The sequence below is a fragment of the Lepisosteus platostomus genome, chromosome 9, assembly GCF_059453375.1.
Source record: "Lepisosteus platostomus isolate fLepPlt1 chromosome 9, fLepPlt1.hap1, whole genome shotgun sequence".
Classification (NCBI taxonomy): Eukaryota; Metazoa; Chordata; class Actinopteri; order Semionotiformes; family Lepisosteidae; genus Lepisosteus; species Lepisosteus platostomus.
The window spans coordinates 60,132,064-60,155,746 of NC_142619.1; the positions used below are offsets into that span (position 1 = coordinate 60,132,064).

Genomic DNA, 23,683 nt, shown 5'->3' on the forward strand with positions numbered 1-23,683 from the left:
TCTGTGTTGTGCTGGGGTACACTGGGGGCTGTGCTGTGCTGTACTGTGCTGTGCTATGCTGGGGCACACTGGGGGCTGTGCTGTGCTGGGGCACACTAGGGGCTCTTCTGTGCTGTGCTGGGGTACAATGGGGTCTCTGTTGTGCTGTGCTGTGCTGTGCTGGGGTACACTGGGGTACACTGGGGGCTCCCCTGTGCTGCCTCTCTCTCCTCTTCTCTGGCACTCTCTCTCTCTGCGGGGGGGTGTCACTCAGCTCCCCTACAATGGTGCAGGAAAAGCAAACTGGTCTCTTTCATTAATGTTCAGTTTGTAAGTTGAATGAAAGTTGCACAGAAGCTATTTTTAATGGTGCAAGCCAGGACTAACGGAGCACTAATGATTGCAGGGGATTTCATTGTTTAGGGGGGCAAATTCACAGAGCTTGTTTCGATTGAGGTCTTGAATGACATTTCTGTATTTAGAAAGATATTGATTCTTCTATGTGAAGTCTTGTATTTAAGTAATTTCCACCTTTCTTAAAAGTATGAATATTGTTTAAAAAATTAATATGGTTTGGAAGTGAACTCCTGATTTTGACATCTGTGTGCCTGGATAACAAACAGTATTGATGACTGATCTATTTAAGTCTAGTAACAATATACAGTACCTATGAATTTTCTCCTAAAGCTATTTTGTTCCAGTTGTTTTAAAAAACTGCAGTACATGATAGTTGTGTAGGAATGTCACTCCCCAAGCCACAAACTATAGTCCATTATCTCCTTTTAACTTTTCAAGCACTAAGTGGGCCTACTGTAGGACTGCTGGATGGCTGCTGATGTTAAAGCACAGGACTTAAGTAAACACTCCTTTGCTATGTACATTTTCTACAGGTCAGAATGCCACTGACACACTCTCCCTTCCTTAACTGCAACAACTTAGACACAGCCCCCTGCCCTCTCCACCTGACTGTTGATATACTGACTTCTGTTCTCCTGAGGAATGTCCCATTATGCACAGGGCCAACCAGATGAACCCTTTTCTTCCATGGCACAGGAGGAAAATCGGGTAATCAAGGCAGGTGTGTCCAATTTACTCTCTAGGAGCAGGAGGAAGCTTTAACCAAGCCTCAACTTACACCATCACAAGTTGATAAACATTTTGTAGACTTTATGAGTTTGAATTAATCGTGTGTATCTTTGATATTTGTATGTTGTAAGAGGGGAGTAGGTTCAGACAAGGTGGAGATCCTAGGGAATGAGCTGTTGCCCTCAGTCACCTGACGAGTTGTGAGAAGCCCTTCGGTCGGGTAAACATTTAAAAATAAAATAGGAAGCAGAGACTTCCACGGTTGGTTTTTAATTTGCTCTCTGGAGACAGAGGCAGATCCTCTGAGTGCGAACATTACCACAGGGAAGGGAAAGCTGGTAAGCAGTTCAGCTTCCTGGTACAGTATATAGAGTGAGGGAACGGAAGAAGTCAGTCAGTATCTTGCAGAAGAGCACAGGCTTCTTCTAATATGTTTGTTATGTGGCTGTATTATTTCACTGTTCCATAAAGAAAATAACATTTTGTCCATGCATCTGCATGTGCTTTCCTGAGACTGAACTTCAAGATCCTGTTACATCACCGCAATGCCCATGATTTAAGTCTTGCTATCTGTTACATGGCAACAGTAGTCCACTACTTCTGTGAATTAAATTATAGCTTACATTTCTTTGAGTGAGATGTACTGTTAATTCAAGGTCAACAGCTGGAGATCTCAGTACGCACAGTATACAGAGTGTCTAAAATTACCATTTGATGTCCTCTTACAAGAAAGAGGACTCTACGTGACTTGAATGTGCCAAACAACATATGAATGGCACCTGGTCCATATCTAAGAATGTACTGAATTGAAAATGGAGTTTTTGGACATGCTCATCAGTCTACCCATTCCTGTAATGAATGTTTGAGGTCTTGGAGCCCTGGTTAAGACAGAGGAGTCATGAATTCGTGTTTGTGCACCACAAATGGACATTCCAGCCAGACAATAATACAAAGCATACATCCACATCAACGAAATGAACTGCCCACTATGGAAATGTTCTCAGCTTTGCATCTCGGTCTCTTCAAGGATGGGCACCATATTGACAATTCTCCAGTAAAAGGTACTACTCCTGTCTTCAGCAGCTGTTCAATGAGCTTTGCCAATGCATCTCTTTTCTTTCCATACAACTTGTCAAATGCCCCCGAGAATGATCTGAAGTGCTTTTATAACCTGTAACACTTCTGCCTCTTCTATACCGATAATAGTTCATACGATTTTCTTCCAAAGCCTGAGGCTTGTTTTTGATTTCTTCCTCGGCAAACACCTCAGTGAAATAATTACTTAATACCCCGGTTGTTTCTCTTTCATCGCCTGTAAGTTTCCCCTTTTCGTTTCCGAGACGTTGCACACTTTATTCACCCTTCACTGCTGTTTTAATACTGAAAAAAAATGTTTATTTATATTAGTGTACGTTGCAGTTTTGTGTCCTTTTTAATGTCCTCTTTTGCCTGTTTTTACAGTTCATTAATCTCCTTTTCCTTACAGGGATCCTATTCTGTTTTTATCGTGGTTAGGAATCGTTTCTTTCTCCTCATATTTTTCTTAATGAAGTTCTTTAGGCCACCTATCATTTATTTAAATTTTAGGATACATCTATGCTATGTTTCAAGCAAAATGTCTTTAAACTGTGGTCATCCACTCTGTACTGATTCCATATCTGTCCTGTCTCGTTCTATTGAACTGTCTCATTCCTTCAGTCTGGTTCTGTGAAACTGTACACGGTAACTGTAAAGTGTTTATCACAAGTCTCTCCAGTAATCTAAATTATTTTTTCCACTGGACTTCCAACCTCAGAGCTGTTTAGTTGTATCACTCTCGTGTACTGTGTGGTATAAAACTGCTCCATGTAACCCCTTTACTTTTATAAAACATCAAGATCACTGAGACTCAATACTGTGTTGCTTAGATACTGTTGGTAATTGCCATGGTTAAATAAGGATGAGGGAAACCTGCACTTCTTGTGTGGCACAGTAAGAGGCAGTGTAGGCAGAATGAAACTTTTGGAGCATGGCCACTTTTTTGGACAAAAAGAAGGGAAAAATCCTATACAGCCAGAGAGTCAAACTCCACCTTCTAGTAGTGTAAATTGGTTGATTTGTTTGACTACCAATCAGCTGTAATTTGACTTTTTCCAGAAACAGAGTTTGACACTCCTGCTCTGGAGTTTTTTTCCCTTCGTTTTAAAGGGTGTTTGTGCTGAAACAGCTTTGTTCTGGGTGGGGAAATGTGTTTGTCGGTGCTGGCCCTCTTCTTTCCCTGAAGTTTGAAGAGCCCTGGGATTCGTCTTGTGTGTGCAATTCATTTTTTGGGTGGGAAGGGGAACAAGGGATAAATGAACATTTTTTTTGCATTCATATTGTAATATACTTGTAAATGCACATACTATTGAAGCTTCCTAATGTGGAGAAATATGAAACAAAACTTGGAATTCTAAAAGTTTCTAAAAGGAATTATAATATTTTCTTCATACAGTCTATACTCACTTTGCCCCACTTGGTTTGAAGTTTTCTGTACATCTTAATCATTTGGTTAGGGTTAGATTGCTGTTAGATTTGTTGTTGTTAAATTTGTATTACTGGTGCTAGGTTTAACTCACTTCACAGTATGCTTCAGGGTGCTGTATAAATAATAATAATAATAATAATAATAATAATAATAATAATAATAAACTTTATTTTATAAAGTGCCTTAAAAGGTGGCTTCTCAAAGTGCTTTACAGAATGACAACAACAATAAATAAGAAGAATACACAAGATAAAACACAATTACAACATACAGAGAAGACTGAGGATGGTGGTACTAAGAAAAGCAGAGGGGTGAAGAAGGGAACCAGTTAAGTAAAGGCTTTTCTAAAGAAGAAGGTTTTGAGTCTGGATTTGAGAGTTGTGAGTAAATGTGAGTTCTTACATTCATATAAAACATTTTTATTCAATATTTTTAGAAACATCTAATTAACTAAAATCATTTTATCTCTAAAATTAATCATGGCATTTTAATATCTCTGTTCCTCATTTTAAAGAAATCAAAAGGTACATTAGACTTAAGGTATTTGCGTCCTTTCAAAGTAGGATCAACTGGAGTTGCTTCTCTCAAATCTAAATATTCATCCAAACCTCAGTTCTATTTTAGAAATGCAATTTCATCAAGTTGCACTACACACTTAAAATATTAGTGGGTTTCTGTTGTCAGAATTGTGCAGACTCATTAGGGCTGTGGCTGAGGAGGACTTTCAAAGAAGCCGAAGAGTTTGTCAAGAGTAAGCTTCAATTTCTGGTAAACTAACACTCTGCTCTCCAGGAGTTTTGGTCTGAGGGACAGAAGCTGCTGTAGGAGTGAACTGTTCCTCACACTATTCACAGACACTTGAATGACCTTTTCTTGATGGCACGGTATTTGTCATATATTCTGTTATCTTGTTTTAAATTATTTAGAAATTACAATTACCCCTCTTAAATGGTTTATAAAGAGAATAGCTCACTGCATAATTCTATGGAGCTGTGAAGGAATCTAAAGTTGTAATGTTATTGAAATAAAGTATGTCTATTGTCCTTGGTCCATAATATAATATAATGGTGATAATTGGAAGACAGTCCTTGGAGCTTAAAGGATGGAAAGTTTTTCTATTTTCTCAATAAAATGTTTGTAACTCGGATTAGGCTTATGATCTTTAAAATTAAAACAAAACAAATTTGAGTTATATTCCAGTTATTGTGTCTATAAAGAACATACAGTATGCCTTACAGTATGCCTTAGTTTCTTTCTACAATATTTCTATATATTTGCACTATAACAGCAGAGCTTTTTGTGTGAATCTGAAAATGTTTACCCTTGGTTTTCAATTACAGTACTATAGCTCTAGGTGCAGGTGAAATGTGCAACACCTCTGTGACTGTCTATTTTGTAAGATGAGGTTTGGCAGTTTGTACTTTATCTTGACATAATAAGGAGTTAAGAGTGTAGAAATCTCAGGACACTTTCTAAAATGCTCTCTCTTAGGAGCAGCTGGGATTAGAAGGTTTGTGACTTTTTTGTACAATTGCTGTAATGCTACATTCTTCAATGCCTCAGGCTGCAATGGCTTCATAATACCATACCAGAAAAGTGCTTTGCTTTGCTTTTTCAGATGTTATTCATTTTGCTATTTAATTCTTATTATTTCTGCTGTTGCTTAGATGACATTTGAAAGGAACCAAATAGCAGTTTTGCTGTCAGATCGAAGCGGTTTCTGATATCCACCTGTGATTTAAACCCTTGGCTCACGGCTTTAATTCTGTGTTCCATTAATATTCTCCCCCCATGCGTTCTGAATATTATTAGCACTGTTCTGTGGCAGCCTAATTATTGCATTATCTCAGGTCACTTAATCTCTTGAGAAGTTTCAATCTGGATTTGAGTACTTTATATAATGGAAACTACACTGTTTAAAAGTCCAAATTGATGTCCTAGTTGCTATTAACAACGCACTGATTGTCTTGAGTACTTTACTCATCTTTGCAGTTGTTTCCACTAACTTATCAGGACATCATGTCCAGATGAAGCCATTGAGCTGTGTGTTGTCAAAGTTCTGCTACTGCTTTGCTGGCAGAAGCTCTGTCAGTGTGGAGACTGCTGTTTGTGACTAAATGTTTTCAGGATAACCCACAGCTATGGTTTCAAACCTCATTTTTTCAACATTTACCTGCCTTGGCCCAGATTATTCGTATACTGGTTTTCCATGCTTTGTCTAGTGTGGAGTAGTACTTAAGACTCTGAACCTGTAACTAGAAGGTTGTGGGCCCAAATCCCAGCCGGGACACTGCTGCTGTACCCTTGAGCTGGGTTCTTTGCTCAGATCAACTCCCTAAAATGGTAGTTTGTGGTATAAATTGGTACGAAGGTAAGTTGATTTGGATAAAAGGTGTCAGCCAAATGAATAATAAAATAATTGGTTGCATGCAACACCCTGTACCTTCCATGTGAAAGTCATAATGCAATCACAAATCTGAAAATGTTCCTGCAAAATGGAAATTTAGGTAATTACTTACTTACTGAGGCGGCATCTCAAACAGAAGCCGGTGCATTGCCTCGCCCACTAGCCTCCTCCAGCGCATCCTGTCTCTCCAGGCGTCTCCATCACTTTCCGCCTTGCTGGCATCTTCTTTCACTGAGTCAAGCCATCCTGTTCTACAGTAGGTCTCTCTCAGGCCTCTTTCCCTCAATATTCTCTTCTGCTACCTCTTTTAGTAGGTCTTGATCTCCTCTCATTACGTGGCCATACCGCCGCAGTCCTCTTCCTGTGACAGTAGCAACAATATCAGGGTCTTTAGAAAGCTCTCTTAATTCTCAGTTTTTCCTTCTTCTCCATTCTCCATTTCCTCTCACTGGTCCAACAATTAATCTTACTAAAAACATGCTCATTGACCCCCAGATAGCCTGGTCCCTTTCGGAAGTACACTAAAATGACAGACAGCTCATTTTTGATCAGAATATTAGGACGGCCTCACCCATGAATCATGTGTATTCAGAATTCGCTTTGTATTTTCATTCTCAAGTGTTGGACCCGATGGTCCTGGTTTTCATAGCATTTCGAAGCCCAGTGCCAGCTGGCTGTGACGTGGACAGAGCTTGCCTCGACGAGGTGGAGACCAGGAGCACTTCGGCACAGAGAGTCAGTGTACAGTACGTTGGCTGCTAAGGAACAAGTAAAGGTTCATTCCACGCTGAGCAATAGAAAGGAGAAATGCATTGTTTCGGCTGTTGAGCCTCCTTCAGGTGTGAGAGCCTGAAAAGCACCCTCAGCTGCAACGTTGCTTCTCTCCCTTCTATGGAATTAATTCCATGCTGAAAGGAGTTAACCTTCACTTGTTCCTAAACGTTTCACATACTACAGTATATACATCAAGAGGACATTAATACAGTGCGCTTTCTAATGTGTATTGGTGTGGTATTTAATTGAGTTCAGGTGTTTGTCTGCCTTTTTAACAGCCACATCGCTGATGATACTGTAACTGTGTGATTTGGGCCCCCTTAAAAGGAAGTTTTACCTTGAAATATAAAGTTGTGCCTTCAAACATTTAAGTGCCACCAAAAAGCAAAACAAATGTAGCCAGAAAGAACATTAAAAATGCTCCATCACACGTTGTATAATGAATGGACTGTGATCCTAATTTGAGCTCGTTTGATCAAAGCTGAGGCTGCTTTAATGCTCGTTTGTCACACATCTGTTTTAGTGCGCCACTCATTCGGGTAGCTCAAACAGATAATAGGAGCTGTTTCTGCCGTTGCTTTGACATTTGATTTTTCTCTCTTCAGTGGTTTAAATTTAGAAGACAATCACTCCCCATTGTCTCTTGATACACGCAATTTGAAAAAAACAAAGGAAAAAAGGGGAAAACAATGATATCATATTATGCAAAGTGCACAACATAGATTAACAGATTTCTGTCAAAGGTAAATGTTACACAATGACATGCATGTTATTGTTCTCAGGCAACCATTCAGAAACATGTTACACCTTCTCAAGATCTGTTTAGGTGCAGGCATTTCTACAATAGTAGTTTAAGACATGTTGAATACTGTGACTCCTGGGAAGGAAATCTCCTGCGATAAGCATGGAGACCAGTGTTTTATCTAATAAAAGCTGCAACCATGAAAAAATCATGATACTAGTTTACAACAGAAGAGGTCAAGGAATAACACTCACCCCCTTCAAAACAGATATCATATTCCTCAGTGTAGGATAAATGACAATCCAGCAGGGATCTTGAGAATATCCGTCCTCAAGTACAGCAGCTCCTTCGAAAACGGTCAAAGTTCCCAGTGGATCCTTTATGACAAGCTGCTCGTAAACCTTTGCTTCGCCCCCTTTTGCATTTCTGCTCTTCACCCAACTCTAATGTTGAGGAAGTTAACAGAAATATAAGGAATGAAACACCCCTCTTGTCACCTCTTCCCATTGCATCAAATTGCACTTTGGTATTTCTTTGCTTGTGATACGTTTACATTTCCAAATAATGGCTGGTGCCAACATTTAGTTTGGCCTTTCAGCAATGATTGTGAATGAACAAGGTTGACATAAATGGTACGTGTGAAAATAGGGGGTCAAAACACTCATCAAAGCACTGGGTTAATAAGTGTGGTATCCGTGTCATTTAAAATAATGACCTCATCTTCTAAACTCTCTGGGTGCCTGAGAGTTGTAAAATGATTAAAAAAAATCTTGCTTGCAAGATGTATTTGTAAGTACTTTTTAGTGGGAAAGTTACAAATGGGATCCAATCCAGACCCCGATCAACTACAGTGTGTTAAACACAATCTGACATTGAAGGGCAATTTCCATGCCCGTGGCCTTGAAATACATTTGCTCTGTCAGTGATCCCTGTCAGGTCTGCTCCTTCAGTGCGATAGTGTGATAACATGCAGACAGACGTTTCTTTTTTTACATCTTTTTCTGTTACATGCGTGCTTGAAATAGACAAAAAGGACAACTTAACAAGCTCATACTGCCATTTCCAGGAAGCACAACCTTGAAATATGCATAAGCAGACCAACAAAAGCCTCATGGAAGTACCTCTGTTTGTGCTTATTTTTCGTGGTTCAAAGCCAGTAGCTAAATGTTTAAAACCTGGCAAAGCATCTCCAAAACCTTTTAAATAAGTGATTTTAGATTTACTGGTTTTTAAATATAAACAATTCTAGAGGCCTTAAGACCTCTAACATAGATTTAAAGGCACAAACTGGATGTGACTCTTGGTTTGAGGGCCACAGGTCAAAGTAATCAGGACCCTACTATGAAACGAGCCGAAGGCTTGATGTAGTACCAGGTGCTGGTGGTAGGGTTGGTGTACTGGTGTACTGGGAGGTGGGATGGTCACTGGTGCAAAGAATTCTGGGAAGGCAAAAGGAAGTTTATAACAATGAACCAGTTTATTCACAATAGAGATGTGAACCATATTTATAACCTGAGCAAGTGACTGCTGGGAGTTTGGATTTTACCTGTCTCCTGAATTTTTGTTTTAGTTGCTTGTAGTTTTTTTTTTAAATCCAGTTCTACTTACAAAAAACTGGAGAGGCTATGGAAACTCTTGACTACCTACAAATGTTTCACACTATTTTTTTAATTCATCTTAATTTAAGAAGGTAAAAAAATGTGTCCACTGTAAAACAAAGAAATAAGTTGTGGTGCTTGGTGCTACAGGTTGCCAACTTCACATGTACAAATAAGAAGAGATTTGCCTTTCAGTGCTTCATCCTAAAACAATCAGAAGACTCCGAATGCAGAAATCTGTATACAAACAGTAGCATTTCTTTTGTTGTGGTAGACGCATGGGGAAATGTAAATAGAAACTCGATGCTGCCACATTCATTTCTTTCTGTACCGCTAACATTAAACACTTTCAGCACAGGCTACAAATACAGTGTTTGTCTTTGTTAAATCATAATGCTGCACATACAGTATTTCAAACATCTACAGAGCCTCAGTTTCAGACAGTGACAGATGCACTGGGCATGAGACTATGGTCACATTTTAAAAATGTAACTGTGATAATATGGCATCTTGCAGTAATTATGATTATCTCACCTTTGGTACACATTTCTGTCTGAAATCTTAGATGATGATTTTTTTCTTGACCATCGTTGGCATTAGTTACAATTTGACAGTTTTTGCTGTTGTGTCTGTGTTCTTTTCAAAGCCTCCGGAATTTGATTCTGTTTTTCTTAAAGCTGAGGTTTTAAAATATACGTTTTAATTTGTGTATCTATACGTGGGGTCCAATACAGACTGATGTCTTAAACTCAACAGATGCACAAGTTCTTTATTTCATTTTAATACTAGCCATGCACAAGCATCTCCACAATGGGACCCTTTTAAACTCTGAAGCATGGTGATCACATTTGCTATTTAACTTTCTACAGTTTCCATATCATTTGTAACCTCTGTAATCAGAAACCATTGTTGCAGTAGATCTCTCATTTACTAAACTAAAAAGCCCTTGTGTGGTTTTAGGATTTTAATACTGCAATCTACAGTTCTTAGCCTTTCATGGAATCGTTCTCAGATGGATATCTGTCTGCATAGATTGTTATGACCGTACAATATTGTCCAAATAATTACTTGTTCTTTGCCAAGTTAAAAATAAAATAATGTATAACACATGTTTGCAATTATGGAAATACCGTGCACAAACACAAATTTGAAGCTACTGAAGTAATTTTCTGTTTTTGAAATGTATTTCTTGTTGAAAGTAACACATGATATTTCTTTCAATAATAAATCCTTTTGGTTATTAATTTCCCATACTACACAGTATCCTGGATCCTATACTTATGCCCCTACTCAAACCTAGTTTCTTAGCTCTTCTTGTTATGAAGCTCATGGATGTGTCTTTAAATTAGGTCTTGGTCCTGTAAGTTTAAAGTCTGTTGTTGCTTGGGACTGGAACCCAGGCTGCAGCAGTTTCACACAGAAGCTGGAAGAGAGCTGCTGGTTCTAAGGTCACAGCACTAGCTAGTTTGAGACTGGAAATCTGTGGAGAGCAGCAGAAGATACTTGCAATGCTGCAAGAGTTGTGTGCCATAGAAACGGAAGAGAGCTGCTGTTTGCTGAATTTAGCTTGGCAATAAGAATGTATTTTTACCTGAAACCCCAAAAAGCAAGGAATGTCATCTACCTTTTTAGCCTGGAGGCTTTGGGAGGGGAGACAAATTGAGGGCCAACACCAAACAGTTGGACACCAACCAAAAGGGGGTGGGGGAGGAGGACCATCACTGTGCCTGCCTAGGCCTGCAGTAAGGACAATATAGGGGTGAAAGAAGAAGCCCAGATCCGGTGCAGGCTGATGCTGTGTGTTCTCACCCATTGGATGGAAAGGGAGTCAGCAACCAGGGATGGGGTGGAGGTGAAGAGACAAAACCGCAGATATAGGCTGGGGCTGTAGGTGCAGTGGTTTGGTAAGAGAAGGCGGGGGGCAAGGGTAGGAGAATGGAGCGGCTGATATTAGGAAGAGAGAGAAGGGGGGGGGGGGGGGGCAAAACTGCCCCAAATCTTAGAGGCTTGCCGACAAGAGGACACCTGAAAAACGCTGATGATATGGTGAGTGCACAGCTGCCTTTCTTTTTGGTGGTTTAGACTAAAGAGGCAAGAAAGTTACTCTGGTCCTTCATGAACCACCAATGAACAGCTGAATGCAGAGCATGTGTGTTTACAACAAAGCACAACACGGAGTACTAAAAAACATGCATAGCTCCATGTTCAGACAGGGAGCTTTTATTCACAGGGAAGCAGAAGTACGAAATTAGGATTTGGGTATCCACTCAAACGTCTGTTCAGTGACACCATTAAATGCACGAAATTAAGAATTATCCTTGTGTGGTTCGGAAACCTTCATTTCCTGTTGAATATCTTGAAATCATATCAGCAGTAGTTATGGTATGGTGATCACTAAGTTGTAGATGGTGGTTATGATTACTGATTATCTCTAATTCAGGCTCTGATAAATCTGGTTCTTTTGGAAGTCAGAAAATCAACTTAATACAAATATACATTTCGTCCATTTCTTTGCTGGATTCTGTGAAGCATTTTCAGAACAAATCCCGATCAGGTAACTGCGGCATGAGCAGTTTCAGAGGAACCACTGTGATTTACTGTTCTGACAGCCAACAGACCCACGGGAGACACCTACAGAAAAAGACTCTTCTTGTCTCATCTTTATAAAATGTTTTGCTTCTAAAGGCACATTAGAGTAGTCATGGTATCCTTAAAAATGTGATGTAATAAAATGTTCACATTGAATTTAAAGTAAGCTCAGATTCCAGCCATTTATCACAATGTAGTTTACTAGACTATTAAATATACTAATGGTAAATGAAGTTATTGAATAACCAATGTCATTCCTTTTTTCTATGCGTTTATAGTACACTATAATTAACATGTAGGGTATACTGTAACTGCCCATTTTCTGTAATTCTTGTTTTACATATTGTGTTCCTGAAAACCCATCAGAAATGGAGACCATTAAATGTAAATGAAGGCATTATTTAAAATACATTCTTCAGTTTCCTAAGACATGTTCGTTGTATTTGCTAGTGTCCTGAAGAGTAATATTTCTAAAGAAGAAAATCTGAGATGAAACCCAGTAGTTGTTCTGAGTAGGCGGCGTGATTCAATTCCAGTCTACTTGGTGGTTTCTCAGTGCTTGGGGGGCTGCAGTATTAAATTACTTTCTCTTTATACTCCAGTGGCTGCAGTGCTCTCTAAGATGATTCACTAGACTAATGCCACTTGCAGCTTAGGGGTTAAATTGGCCTGGATGTTCATAATAACAATTAGGCTTGGGTAAGAGGAATGATCGATTTAGAACATGTTCTGTATTTCCCTGCAAAAAAAAACATTTCTGAGGGTTGCTAAGCATTTCCGAGATTTCTGACAGGGACAGCGGTAGTGTTTACCCATTACTCCTCCCAGCGGAGGTCTGATAATGTGCAGATCTGTGTGGGGTTGTCTGCTCATTGTGAAAATGGTATTTGACTCATGGGCTCTGGGAGAGACCTGAAACAAAATCCACTGAAAGAGATCCCAAAAGGGTAAAATCCTGTTTCAGCCCCACTATAGAATACATTTTAACAAGCTAGAGCCCCTGAAAATAACAGCAGGTGCTTTCAACATTTTGCTGTTCACCTTATTGGCTTTCTATTTTGTAGCTTTTGTTAGCTGCAAATTATGATTTATGGCAGATATTTATAGTCCTGTATGTTTTCTTACCAGAAAAACAGCTTTGGTTATACATAAAAGTCTGACATAACTTGCATGGATGGGAAAATAATATTTTATGTCCATATTACATGTTTTACCTTTGAATCACAAGTAATATGAAAAATGTGCTGCAATGCTAACACAGATTCGAGTGTGAAATTAAATGTGTAATTCCACTTTTCTTGGCAAGCTTAATGTACAGTAGTAGATTTTTACATTTGTAAAGGGAATCTTTTATAGAAAGTCTTATAAAAACACTTAATGCCCTCCTTACCCTTGTACTGTGAACTGTATATGAGTTGGTCTGTTTTGCTCTCTGCAACAAAAGCATTAGCAAAGTATCATTAGAAAGGAGAAGACAAATACTAGTTCAGCAGGCTTTTTTTATTGATTTAGTATTCATGCAGGTGAGAGAGGAAGACAGGGGAAGACAGAAAGGCTCTTCCCAGTGCTTTATCTTTCTTGGTCAGGCTTCTAAATCTTTGCCACGAGGAAATGATCGTGAGTGGAATTTTCCACTCTGACTTCTGTGTCATTTCTCTTTATCTGCAGTGCCTCTGTTACTTTTACCTGGGAGTTTGCCATTCGTGGCACTGCTGTTTCTTGGCATACTGCAATGTGGCAGAAAATTTAATATTCAGGAAACATTTGCAATCAACATAGTGTCTAGGTACAGTATGTGCTGTAGCTATATTGTATGTTCCCATGCATATTACTTACTGTATGTGGGTTAATGCAGCATTGTGAAAGTTTAAGTTTGGAAAGATTGATTTTATTTTTATTTTCACATTCATGTACAGTAGATATTTAAAATATCACTTGGAAACAAAGTCAGAACGCAGAACACATGAACTAACTGAATGATGTGCAATACAACACAACATATTCTAATTTGTATTTACTACTCAGGAAAGAGGACAGCATTTTAGTCCATCAAGTTGCACAGGTTTGTTTTGGCATGAGTTATGTGGGCAAGATGGACTAATGGGCAACAGTTATTTGCAAAAGAGTTAATTATGTGCCTGGAATCATTGTCCATTTTATCAGCACAAACCACATCCATTCGTCACTGTCTAGATGATACATTCATGGTTTTACTTTCCCATGTACAGCACATGCATCAAAATCCTTCAGCATGTCAGATATTTAGTCAGCGGTTTTTGTGCTTACATATTTCTGTGTGGCTCAAGCCAGTTACCCTTCCCATGTTCTTCAGCTGTTATGAAATCAGATGGGTCTGGTTAGATTGGGTCACTGTAATCCCTTGCTGGTAAGGAAGACACAATCTTTCTGAAGTATGTTTAGTATTTACTCTCTAATCTGAGGCATAGATTACAAATATGCAGATTGCTTCTTCCCCCAACAATGTGAGGAAGGACCTAGCCGATCATTAGAGTGAAGTAACATTGCAACCTGAGCAGATAGTATTCTTGTATTTAAAAAAATTATATTAAATTGTCAGACTGTGTCTCATACGAAATGAGATCTTCTGATGTCTCTGACATTCATGCACAGGAGTTAGATACAAAGTCTGTTGCCTTCTGAGACACTAGCTTCACATTGTGTTTCTCTATTGCTCTGTCTTCCGGGTGTGGAGACTCCCACAAGAAACCTTCTAACTCACTGCAATTTAATTCCTTGCTGCAACCAGACATTACTTGAGCATTTGTAAATTAATCAGACAATTAAAGAGTTGGTTGTGCCAAAAACATTGTGTTTGCTGTGATTATTGCCTCATTTGTCTATGCTGTCAACAGTAGCATACTAGACATTTAACTTGGTACGACATTTAACCCCAGCAAATTTAAAAACTCAAAAAGAAAAAAAAACATGTTTGATGAAAATTTATTTCAGTACTTAGTATGCATCACAACTAAGTGATTGCACTTAGGATAAACTATTTCTTTTTGTGTTGTTATGCTAATGTGCTCAAAGAAACATGGTCATAACAAAAAGAGATCAGCATGATTCAGGGAGATCAGCTTTTATTTTTACAGCTTATTTGCACCCGGTGAAACATAAAAGAATAAAAAGCATAAATGTTAAAGGGTCAATTGCTAATTACTCTATAAAAACTCTAAGATTACTGTAAAGTAAAAGCAATTATAGTTCCAGCTGTGTTATATTGCAATCCTCTTTGGTATTACTGTATATGCTTACAGATTACATAAATAACATCAAACCGATCTCTTTGGACATAAGGCTAGAGCTCTTTGGTGTGTGTGAAGGTGAATGTAACTATTGTAATTCAGGGTTGGGAGGCAATATTTCTTATGGAGGAGAAAGTAAATTAATTAGTAATTAAATTGTGATTTCGTGAATGGTAAACACAAGGAGAATAGTGTATTGTATAAGAGCTGCTGAAGAACCAAAGGCACAGTAGTGTCAGATTCCAATATTTCTTTTTGTTTTAACCAGGGAATATAGCAGGATCATGGAGATCAGTCTTCATCGTGTTTAAATCAGAAAATAATATTCATTTGTTAAATATGGCATTTCATCACTGCTAACTCTCCTGGATAGTATGTGTACATGTGGCCTATGAATATACCCAACTCATTCCCTACAGGGATTCAAACCTGCTGCCCCCTTCTCCCACCCCAACTGCACAGTGACACAGTGCCTCTTCAGACGACGTAAGCTGGTTTTCAACAGGACAGAATTCAAACTTCAACGTTGTCCTACACTGAATTTATTGAAGAAGTTCAAGTAGGGAGCTGTGTGCGCATGCATAGGTTGCAAAGGAAAAGGTAAAGGTTTATTCCCTGCTAAAAGAAAAAGAATCACTGATTGCATGTGTGTGTGCACAAAGACCTGCTGTGGGCATATTTACTTTCAAAGGTATGGATACCGTAAATACCTTGAATATAAATAAACGAGAAGAGGCCACTTGGTCCGCTTCACTGTCGGTCATTTGGTAATGAGAAGCTGATCTGAGGTTCTCCTCCAAATGTTTCTTTGAAGACATGCTGGTAGGTTAATTGGCTTCTGGGGAGAGTGGCCCCGGTGAAAGTGTGTGTTTTTGTGTGTGCCATGATGTACTGGTGTCATGTCCAGGGTGTGCCCAGCCTGTGCCTGTTGCTTACTGGGATAGACTCCAGCTCCCCCCTGTGACCCCCTAGTGGATAAAGGGGTTCAGAAAATGGACTGATGGAGGTTTAGGATGTAAATAATTTAGAAATGCTGAACTGGAAATATAACCTTATTTTTTCTGAAAACATTCCGAGCTGAAATCTGTTTCAACATTACACCATGATAATATTATAGCCTGTTTCGCTGAATTATTAACTGTGACTATGACATTTAAGTATTAATGTAACTGTAGGGTTTCTGTTTACTGTTGCAGTTTCTGTGTTGGACACTGTGATATTAATATCCAACATAACACAAGTAATAATATAGCGTAATTGATATTGTATGTCTTCTGTAATATGATTTACACTTTGTGTTATAATTATTAATTAGGAACAAATGTTTTGACTTCCTTTAGAATCTTCTTTTTCAGATTTGATCATGTTCATGATTTGAATATATTTAGAAACACTTGTTCTGGAATCAGACCTTAGACAAATGGGCACATACATTCCCAGACTCAAAGAGCTGTCTTACACTGACAGGCAGAGGCACTGTTACAACTGAACCTCCCTACTCTCAAACAGAGATGACTACGAGAGGCCCCGAAATTCTCATTATTCAAAATGAGAATTTTACATAAGGTTGCAAGCAGGCAGGTAGCCAGGAAAGGATAATGTTGTAGCTTAAAGCTGATATCCTGACTTCATTCAAGAAATGCCTGATTTAGATGCTTTTATTATTTTATGATGTCACCTTAGTGTTTTTCATGTCATAAGCAACAGTGGAACATGACTCTGAGGACACTAGTGAAAATATGTGGATGTGCATAAAACTGAGAACAGGAGGTGTTTTTTTACCCAAAGGGCTGTGGTGACGTGGCACAAGCTACCCAAATTGCTACTGTAGATAGGATCCTAGGGTCTCTTACCTACTGAAATCCAAATGGGCTAGATGGCTCAGATAGACTCCTTTCATTTCTAAGCTTTCTAGTTTTCTTATATTTCATTATCCTTTCTCACCAAACATTAGGAACTACCTGACCCATACAGTAGTACAGTATGTGTCTCTTGGCTTTGCGGGTTTTCATTTGTAAAACAGTATCTAGTTTGAGTGCAAAGTACACTATCAAGTAATTGCAGTGCAAGTCAATCCCAAGATAACGCAAGCCAGAGCAGCATGCTGGTCTGTCTCATTTTGTGCTGAATGCAAAATAAAACATTTCTATTTATTGGCCACTCAATCATCTTGACTGTCACAATTAAGAAACGTGTTGTACAAGCTCAGCAGCTCCTCCACTGCTCTGCGCTTTTGTTAATGTTTCTTTAATGGAAAAGTCATTCATTGCGATTTAAAATGTTACAAGTAAAGGCTCTGGGCAGGACTTTATTTATTTCATGCCAAAGGGCGGTATGTATTTTGAATCAAGCAACAAGTCAGTGGTCTATCGTAACGTACCAATAATGACGTTGTCTGCTTTTTATTCCAGGTAAAAGTTTATCTATTCATGGGGCTGAAAATTTTTTCCGCAACCACAAGCGAAGAAGCGCGCCTTGCCCTCTCCCTACAGAGCGCGTGTCTGTGGCCAGGCCTTCCTCGCTCCCTCCTCTGAGGACGCCCAAGACCATGGAAGAGTCATCCTCGGGGTCTCCAGAGCCAGCAGTCACGAACGGGAAGACGCCGCACCCAGGTCAGTGCGGCAGGACTGCCACAGCTCGCTCTGCTCTGCTCTACCAGCAGGATGGGAAATTCCTGCCTTCCTGTGGGGCGCAGCACCTTCTCGAACCTACGTCTCCTGGGGAACTGCTTTGCATTTAAATGTGCTTTTGCATGTCATGGATGATACCCTTCAAACTATACATTTTACAACAGCAAACTCCTTTTTTTATTTGATCACTGAGTCGATAAACCAACCTACTGCTTGTGTGTTCTGCAGTTGTGCTCGCTGTTGACAGTGTTTTCGTCCATCAGGCCTGTTGCTTTGAACTAAAGACTCCACAGCTTCACATATCTTCACAGTCTTTAATTGATTTCTCTTGTCTCTATGCGTGATGTTTTTAATTAAAGTAGTATGTCTTTCAGTCTCACTGTTGCAATTTCAGTTCCTTTAAATACCTTGAGAAGACTTTTTCTGAAGTAAATGGTTCTACACGGTAGCCTGGTGAAATATAGTGATGTTGTGCTGGGAGTATGGATACACATCACCTTGGAATCAATCAGGAACTGTGTGTTATGGGGAAATTTGTAAGGAGGGTGTTTATAATGAAAGCCTCTATCTCCATAGGAAGGATTAAAGCTCCAACTGTTCTCACTGAAATGTATCACATCAGCTTTGTTCAGAAACAGTAGAATCTGGGAATAAAATAAATTAATCAGAAGCATCGACCTTTAGATTTTTCTGGGTGCTTTATGTGTCCAGTAAGGTGCGAACTCCAGCTAATAAAACTCCGCCTTTGATTGCTTTGCTTCAGTAGAAAGAACAAGCTACTACAAAGGTGTTTATTTTGTCTTGCTATGGACGGCTTGTTTAACAAAGTCAAGGCTGCGGAAATATTAATAACTCAGCAAAGGCACAACAACATTGCTGTAGAAAAGGTGCAGATTAGATAAAGCAGGCGTAACTCTTAGATGCTGCAGATAACATATTTGTAACAAGATAAAGGACATATCAAAGCCATTAATTGATTAGCATGCTTCTGATTGAGATCAAATGATCACAGCTTTGGCTTCACAGGTCCAGTGTAGGTGGCATCACTAGTCAGCTGTGACCGATTCCCCAGGCGGCAGAGCCCAGTTGGCTGAGTGCACCAGTACTCTCTCCACACACCGGCTCTCAGTGGGGAGGAGAGCAGAGTGATCAAGCCAGCTCAGAGATGGGGATTATTAGGAGGCCATGATTGGTAAGGGCCAATGGGAAATTTGGTCAGTACACTGGGGTTACACCCCTACTCTTCTCGAGAAACACCCTGGAATTTTTAATGACCACAGAGTGTCAGGACCCCAGTTCTACATCACATCCGAAGGACAGCGCCTTTTTACAGTGTAGTGTCCCCGTCACTACACTGGGGCATTAGGACCCACACAGACCGCAGGGTGAGCGCCCCCTGCTGGCCCCACTAACACCTCTTCCAGCAGCAACCTTAGTTTTCCCAGGAGTCTCCCATCCTAGTACTGGCCAGGCTCACACCCGCTGGGCTTCATTAGGCTGGCAGCTGGGAGCTGCAGGGTGATAGGGCTGCTGGCTACCTCAATTGCTGGAGCTGTGGTGCCTGTGAGGTGTAGTAGGACAAGTGATGTGTAGGCAAGCTGATCACAGGATGCACAACTATGAGCCGAGCTGTGAAAAACACAACTGTCTGTTCTCCCTGGGGTGGGATCTAAGAACAGGAAAATAACTGAGGGGTCTAAATTAAATTAAAAGCCACAGCCTCACCTGGTGCGTCTACTATAAAATCTTCCCTGGGTTCTTCTTTACTAACCAAAACTCTGTTTGCTGTCAGCAGAGGAATGTTGTAGGTTTTACTCCTGTAGTGTGTGCTCCATTATCTTCATTTTTTGTGCCGTAAATTAACTGTTGTTTTTTTTATCATGTCACTCTTGCTTGATCTTATCCATTACTCTGTAGTTGGGGTAGGTCCTAATGAGTATAATTAGAGGGATGAAATCGGTAGAGACTGGCCTGTCTGAGGGAATGGATGGCCCAGACCCCCTCACTGCTCTGTTATAGGATCTGTGAGGATGCAGATGAGGAGTCGGTTGGGGGAATGTGGGATGCGGAAAAGGACATCCTGGGTTCTTACCCAGGTATGTGGCTGATGTGTGTGAGACTAGGATCCAACCTATTGTTATTAACTCTGTTTACTGCTATTATCTGAATTGTCTTTTTATTTGCTTTGTCTACAATACATACCACATGGCCACAGTAAAGTAGATTCATTTAGATCTGTTGCCTTTTTATGGTGGCACTCCTGTAGTTGCTTTCAGGTGGTCCCTAAAGATGTGGAGCAGCAGCGTTGTTAGCGCAATGAGAAGACAGCCGCTGGAAGGAGCAGCTGCCAGGAAGCTGCTACTAGATTTGTGTCCACACAGTGAAGGGGTAGCTCTCGTCACAGACTCCAAGCTTTGGTTCCTACTGAAACGCCGTGACTGATTATGGTTCTGTCGTGTCCCAGCTGGCCATGATGGACGACTTAATTTTGTGGCCGGTTGTTAATTGCACAAGCAGCTTATTTGCATGTCTGCTGATCATGTGAGCTGGAGAGAAGGATGGGACTTGCTGGAATAAAGTGGGAAGGAAGTTCATGGGTGAAAAGGGAGTTGTTGTAATTATTATTGTTATTGTTTTGATTGTTGCCAAGTAAATGAGTGGCACTGCTCAACAATGATTACATGTCGAGATACAGGTCTACTGCTGTTTATGAAAACTATATGATAATAAAGCATTGTCACTGTCATTTCATAATGTTATATTAATCATAGTCTTCAAACGTCTTCTAAGAAAGGTGCTAATGTGATGTGTTTCTAGCATTTTTTAACATTCCCTTTAGACCTCTGCAGTGTTACTGTAGTACATGTCAGTGTTATGTACATGTAGGTACTGTAACTTCACAATCTATGGCCAGCATTCCTTCCATCTACTTTCAAACAAACGTGATGAATCACTTTGCAGGCCTTGTTATCCCCAGGGTCCCTGGATACTTGGAAAAGGTTTCCTTCAGAGTGATATGTTGCAGCAGTTTTGTAGGAGTTAATCAGGGCCTTGGATCGTGTCGGTGTTGGCAAAGTGGTTCAATGGGCTCAAAACAGCTGTTTCTAGAAGCGAAACCGTCCTGCTCCCTCTATTTCACAGCCATTAAAGACGTCAACATTCTCTTGGACGAGTCTGAGGGAGTGAACAGCCCATCCAAGGATGACGACTCGCTGCTCCACCCTGGAACCCTAACCAGTACCTCGGAGGAGGCCAGCCGGGGGGAAGGAGCCGCCGAGGTGAGTGCTGCAGGACTCAGCTCCTCGACCAGGCCAACAGCAGCATTTACTGCCCTGAGAGGTCTTCCGGGGAGAAATACAGTCAGCACCCGAACTGTGAGCGCTTCACGAGAGTGATCTCAGACAAGGGAATTGACAAGTTAGTTTATTCCATCCACCCACCTGTTTCCTAGAGTTTTATCCAATGCAGGGTTGCAGGAGAGCCTTTATAGTTAAGGTGATTTTGAGACACTTCTTTACACAAAGGATGGTGGGAGAGTGGAACAAGCTCCTCAGCCATGTTGTTGAAGATGATACTCAACAATCCTGATCCTGGGATCACTTAGCTAGTGACTACGGAATGAGTTAGTAGTGCCAAATGGCGTGGTCTCATTTGTAACTGCACCTGCGTGTTTCTCAGAACCGTGATTTATTTACTAGTGTTATAGAAGTTAGAAATGCAAAAGGTAAAAATCTGGTACTCAAAGAATCATTAAAACCTCATGTGTAGGCTGAGCTATGTATAAAAAAGGATTCAAAATGATTCAGCCGTTGATACAGCACAGAGATATTAGGAGTACCGTCTCTGCCTCAGACTGTCTGATACCCTTATCAGAAAATGAGGTGTGCAAGAAAAAGGGATAAACTGTCCTCAGTTGTTCACCACTTTTTTCTGTGTTTTCTTTCTGCAGGGAGTGAAGGAAAAAAGAAAATCGAGTGGGCTGTTCTTCAGGGATGGGAAATGTCGGATTGATTATATCCTCGTTTACAGAAAGTCCAATCCCCAGACAGAAAAAAGGGAGGTTTTTGAGAGAAACATCCGAGCAGAAGGACTGCAGATGGAAAAAGAGGTAAATGTTTCAAATCCCCTCCACTAGGTTGGAAGACCCTAGAAAAGGGTGGATTTAATGCAATACAGTTGTAAAACTAATTTGCACGTGCTGACATCCGAAATACAGCTCCATCAGCAATCTACTGAATGATTGAAGGTTATACAACAGAGCAGCTCCAGCAGGTGAATGGAAATGGATGTCAAAATGTCTCATAAGGCAATGGCCTTCCAAAAGAAATATTTGCATTTTCTTCATGGGGAAATAAGTGCCCAGACAGGACAGGAATGTGTCAAGACTTCTTGCCTTGATCTTTTTTTTTACCTTTTTTTAGAAGTTTTTTTTTTAATTTTGGTTTCAGCAAAGAACCTCAGAACAGTAATAAAACAACCAAGAACACTGCAACAGGTTTACCTCTCAATCAATCCCACACCATTTATTCCTGTTCATTCTTTCATTTATTCCAGTTACTTCATGCCTTTATCCTGCTGCTCAAAGCACAAAAGCCAGTCAGGATCTGTGGAAGATGTCTGGTTGTGGTAGCATGGATCAGGGATGCTCACACACTGCTGCGTAGATTAAACATCAGGCGTTTTCCCATTTTTTAAAATAAAATGTAACAAATACACAAAGAGAACAAAGCCAACCACTTTCAGCAAAGGAAAAGAATATTATAACAGTGATATTGACCTAAGCCTACTACCATATATTCACCATGCCTTAATAATTTACCCCATGTGGAAATGCACACATTCCAAACAGCTGCCCAGAGCACTGGCTGATTTATTAAGGAAAGCTGCCATTTAACAGTTTGTAGCCATCAGAGAAAAAGGAGCAACACAGGAAGCACCATGAAAGTGACTTGAAAATCAAGAACAAGAGCCACTGCTTTACCCAAATGGTTGCGGAACAAGCTGCCCCAGCCATGGTGCTGAATCAAGTAGACTGGCTTATTTCAAGAAAGGCTGGATAAGATCTTGGGATCAACTACCTTCTAACTATATTATGGGCTGAGTTTGCAGCCTTTCTCATGTTCTGCTGTACGTACTGTACACTCATGTACTCTTACAGGCTGTTGCAATTACACTGCCGACAGCAGTCCCAGTCAAGCCTCAGAAGCAGGTCCTCAGGTCTGTAGCACAGCCCACCATGTGGAATTCCCTTTTATCTTGGCTTAGAGAAGGATCACATGCCACCAAGCTCTTGGCACACATCACAGATAAGTGGAGCTTAATCTATCATATAGAGGTCTCTCTTCATCCGTTGGGTACAGTGAAGACACATGGAAAACAATTACAGATGGAAACGGCCGTTTTCGCTATAAAGAATATTATTCTCTAATGTCTCTTCAAGGATTATATTATGAAAGGAGATACTTCTGGATCATCTTTTTGTACCAGCTGCTTTATCTTGTGCTTGCGCAGTGTATATACGTGCACAATATCTAGTGTTTATAGACCAATACCCAGTTATTTATTTTCCATTATTGTGTCCTGAAATTGAAACTTCCAGTCCTGTAAGACTTCCAAGAGAACATAGCAGCTTGTGTGTTGCAAAAACCATCAAAAGAATCATGGGATATTTGGTGTTTCCAAATTATTTATGGTTGTTTGCACTCACAAATATTAACAAAGGACCGAGCGTTGTGCCACAGTAGCAGTGAAGGCAGCAGTGTGGGGGGGGTGGTTAGGACCCATGTCCTCTTAACCTTGAGGCTGTGGGCTCCAATCCTGGGTGACCAATCTTGTACCCTTGAGCAAGGTATTTCACTCAGACTGCTTCGGTAAAATCCCCTAATGTGTAAGTGATTTACACATTTAAGTCACTTTGTATAATAGTGTGAGCCAAATATCAATGAGAATAATAGAAGAGGATGAAGGATAAGTCATCCTACATAACCACAGAACCTCGGTGTCTTGATTTGCTGAGTAAATCAAATTAGAATCGAATGGCACGGTGCAAATGCAATGCAGGAAAACAGTGGTTGGCTCTGCAACATACTGTATTACCTTGGTAATA

At 40.2% G+C, this 23,683-nt stretch overlaps 1 protein-coding gene across 4 annotated transcripts in view; it reads left to right on the top strand.

The window, feature by feature from the left end:
• The window catches only part of LOC148655355 (anoctamin-4), a 121,668-nt gene that overhangs the window by 38,395 nt on the left and 59,590 nt on the right, over positions 1 to 23,683 (top strand). For all 4 annotated transcript variants that reach the window (XM_088645930.1, XM_088645927.1, XM_088645928.1 and 1 more), the window contains exons 4-6: positions 17,359 to 17,559; positions 20,719 to 20,855; positions 21,527 to 21,685. In XM_088645930.1, the coding sequence (XP_088502056.1) occupies positions 17,359 to 17,559; positions 20,719 to 20,855; positions 21,527 to 21,685 (497 nt within the window). The remainder of the gene's footprint in view (positions 1 to 17,358; positions 17,560 to 20,718; positions 20,856 to 21,526; positions 21,686 to 23,683) is intronic.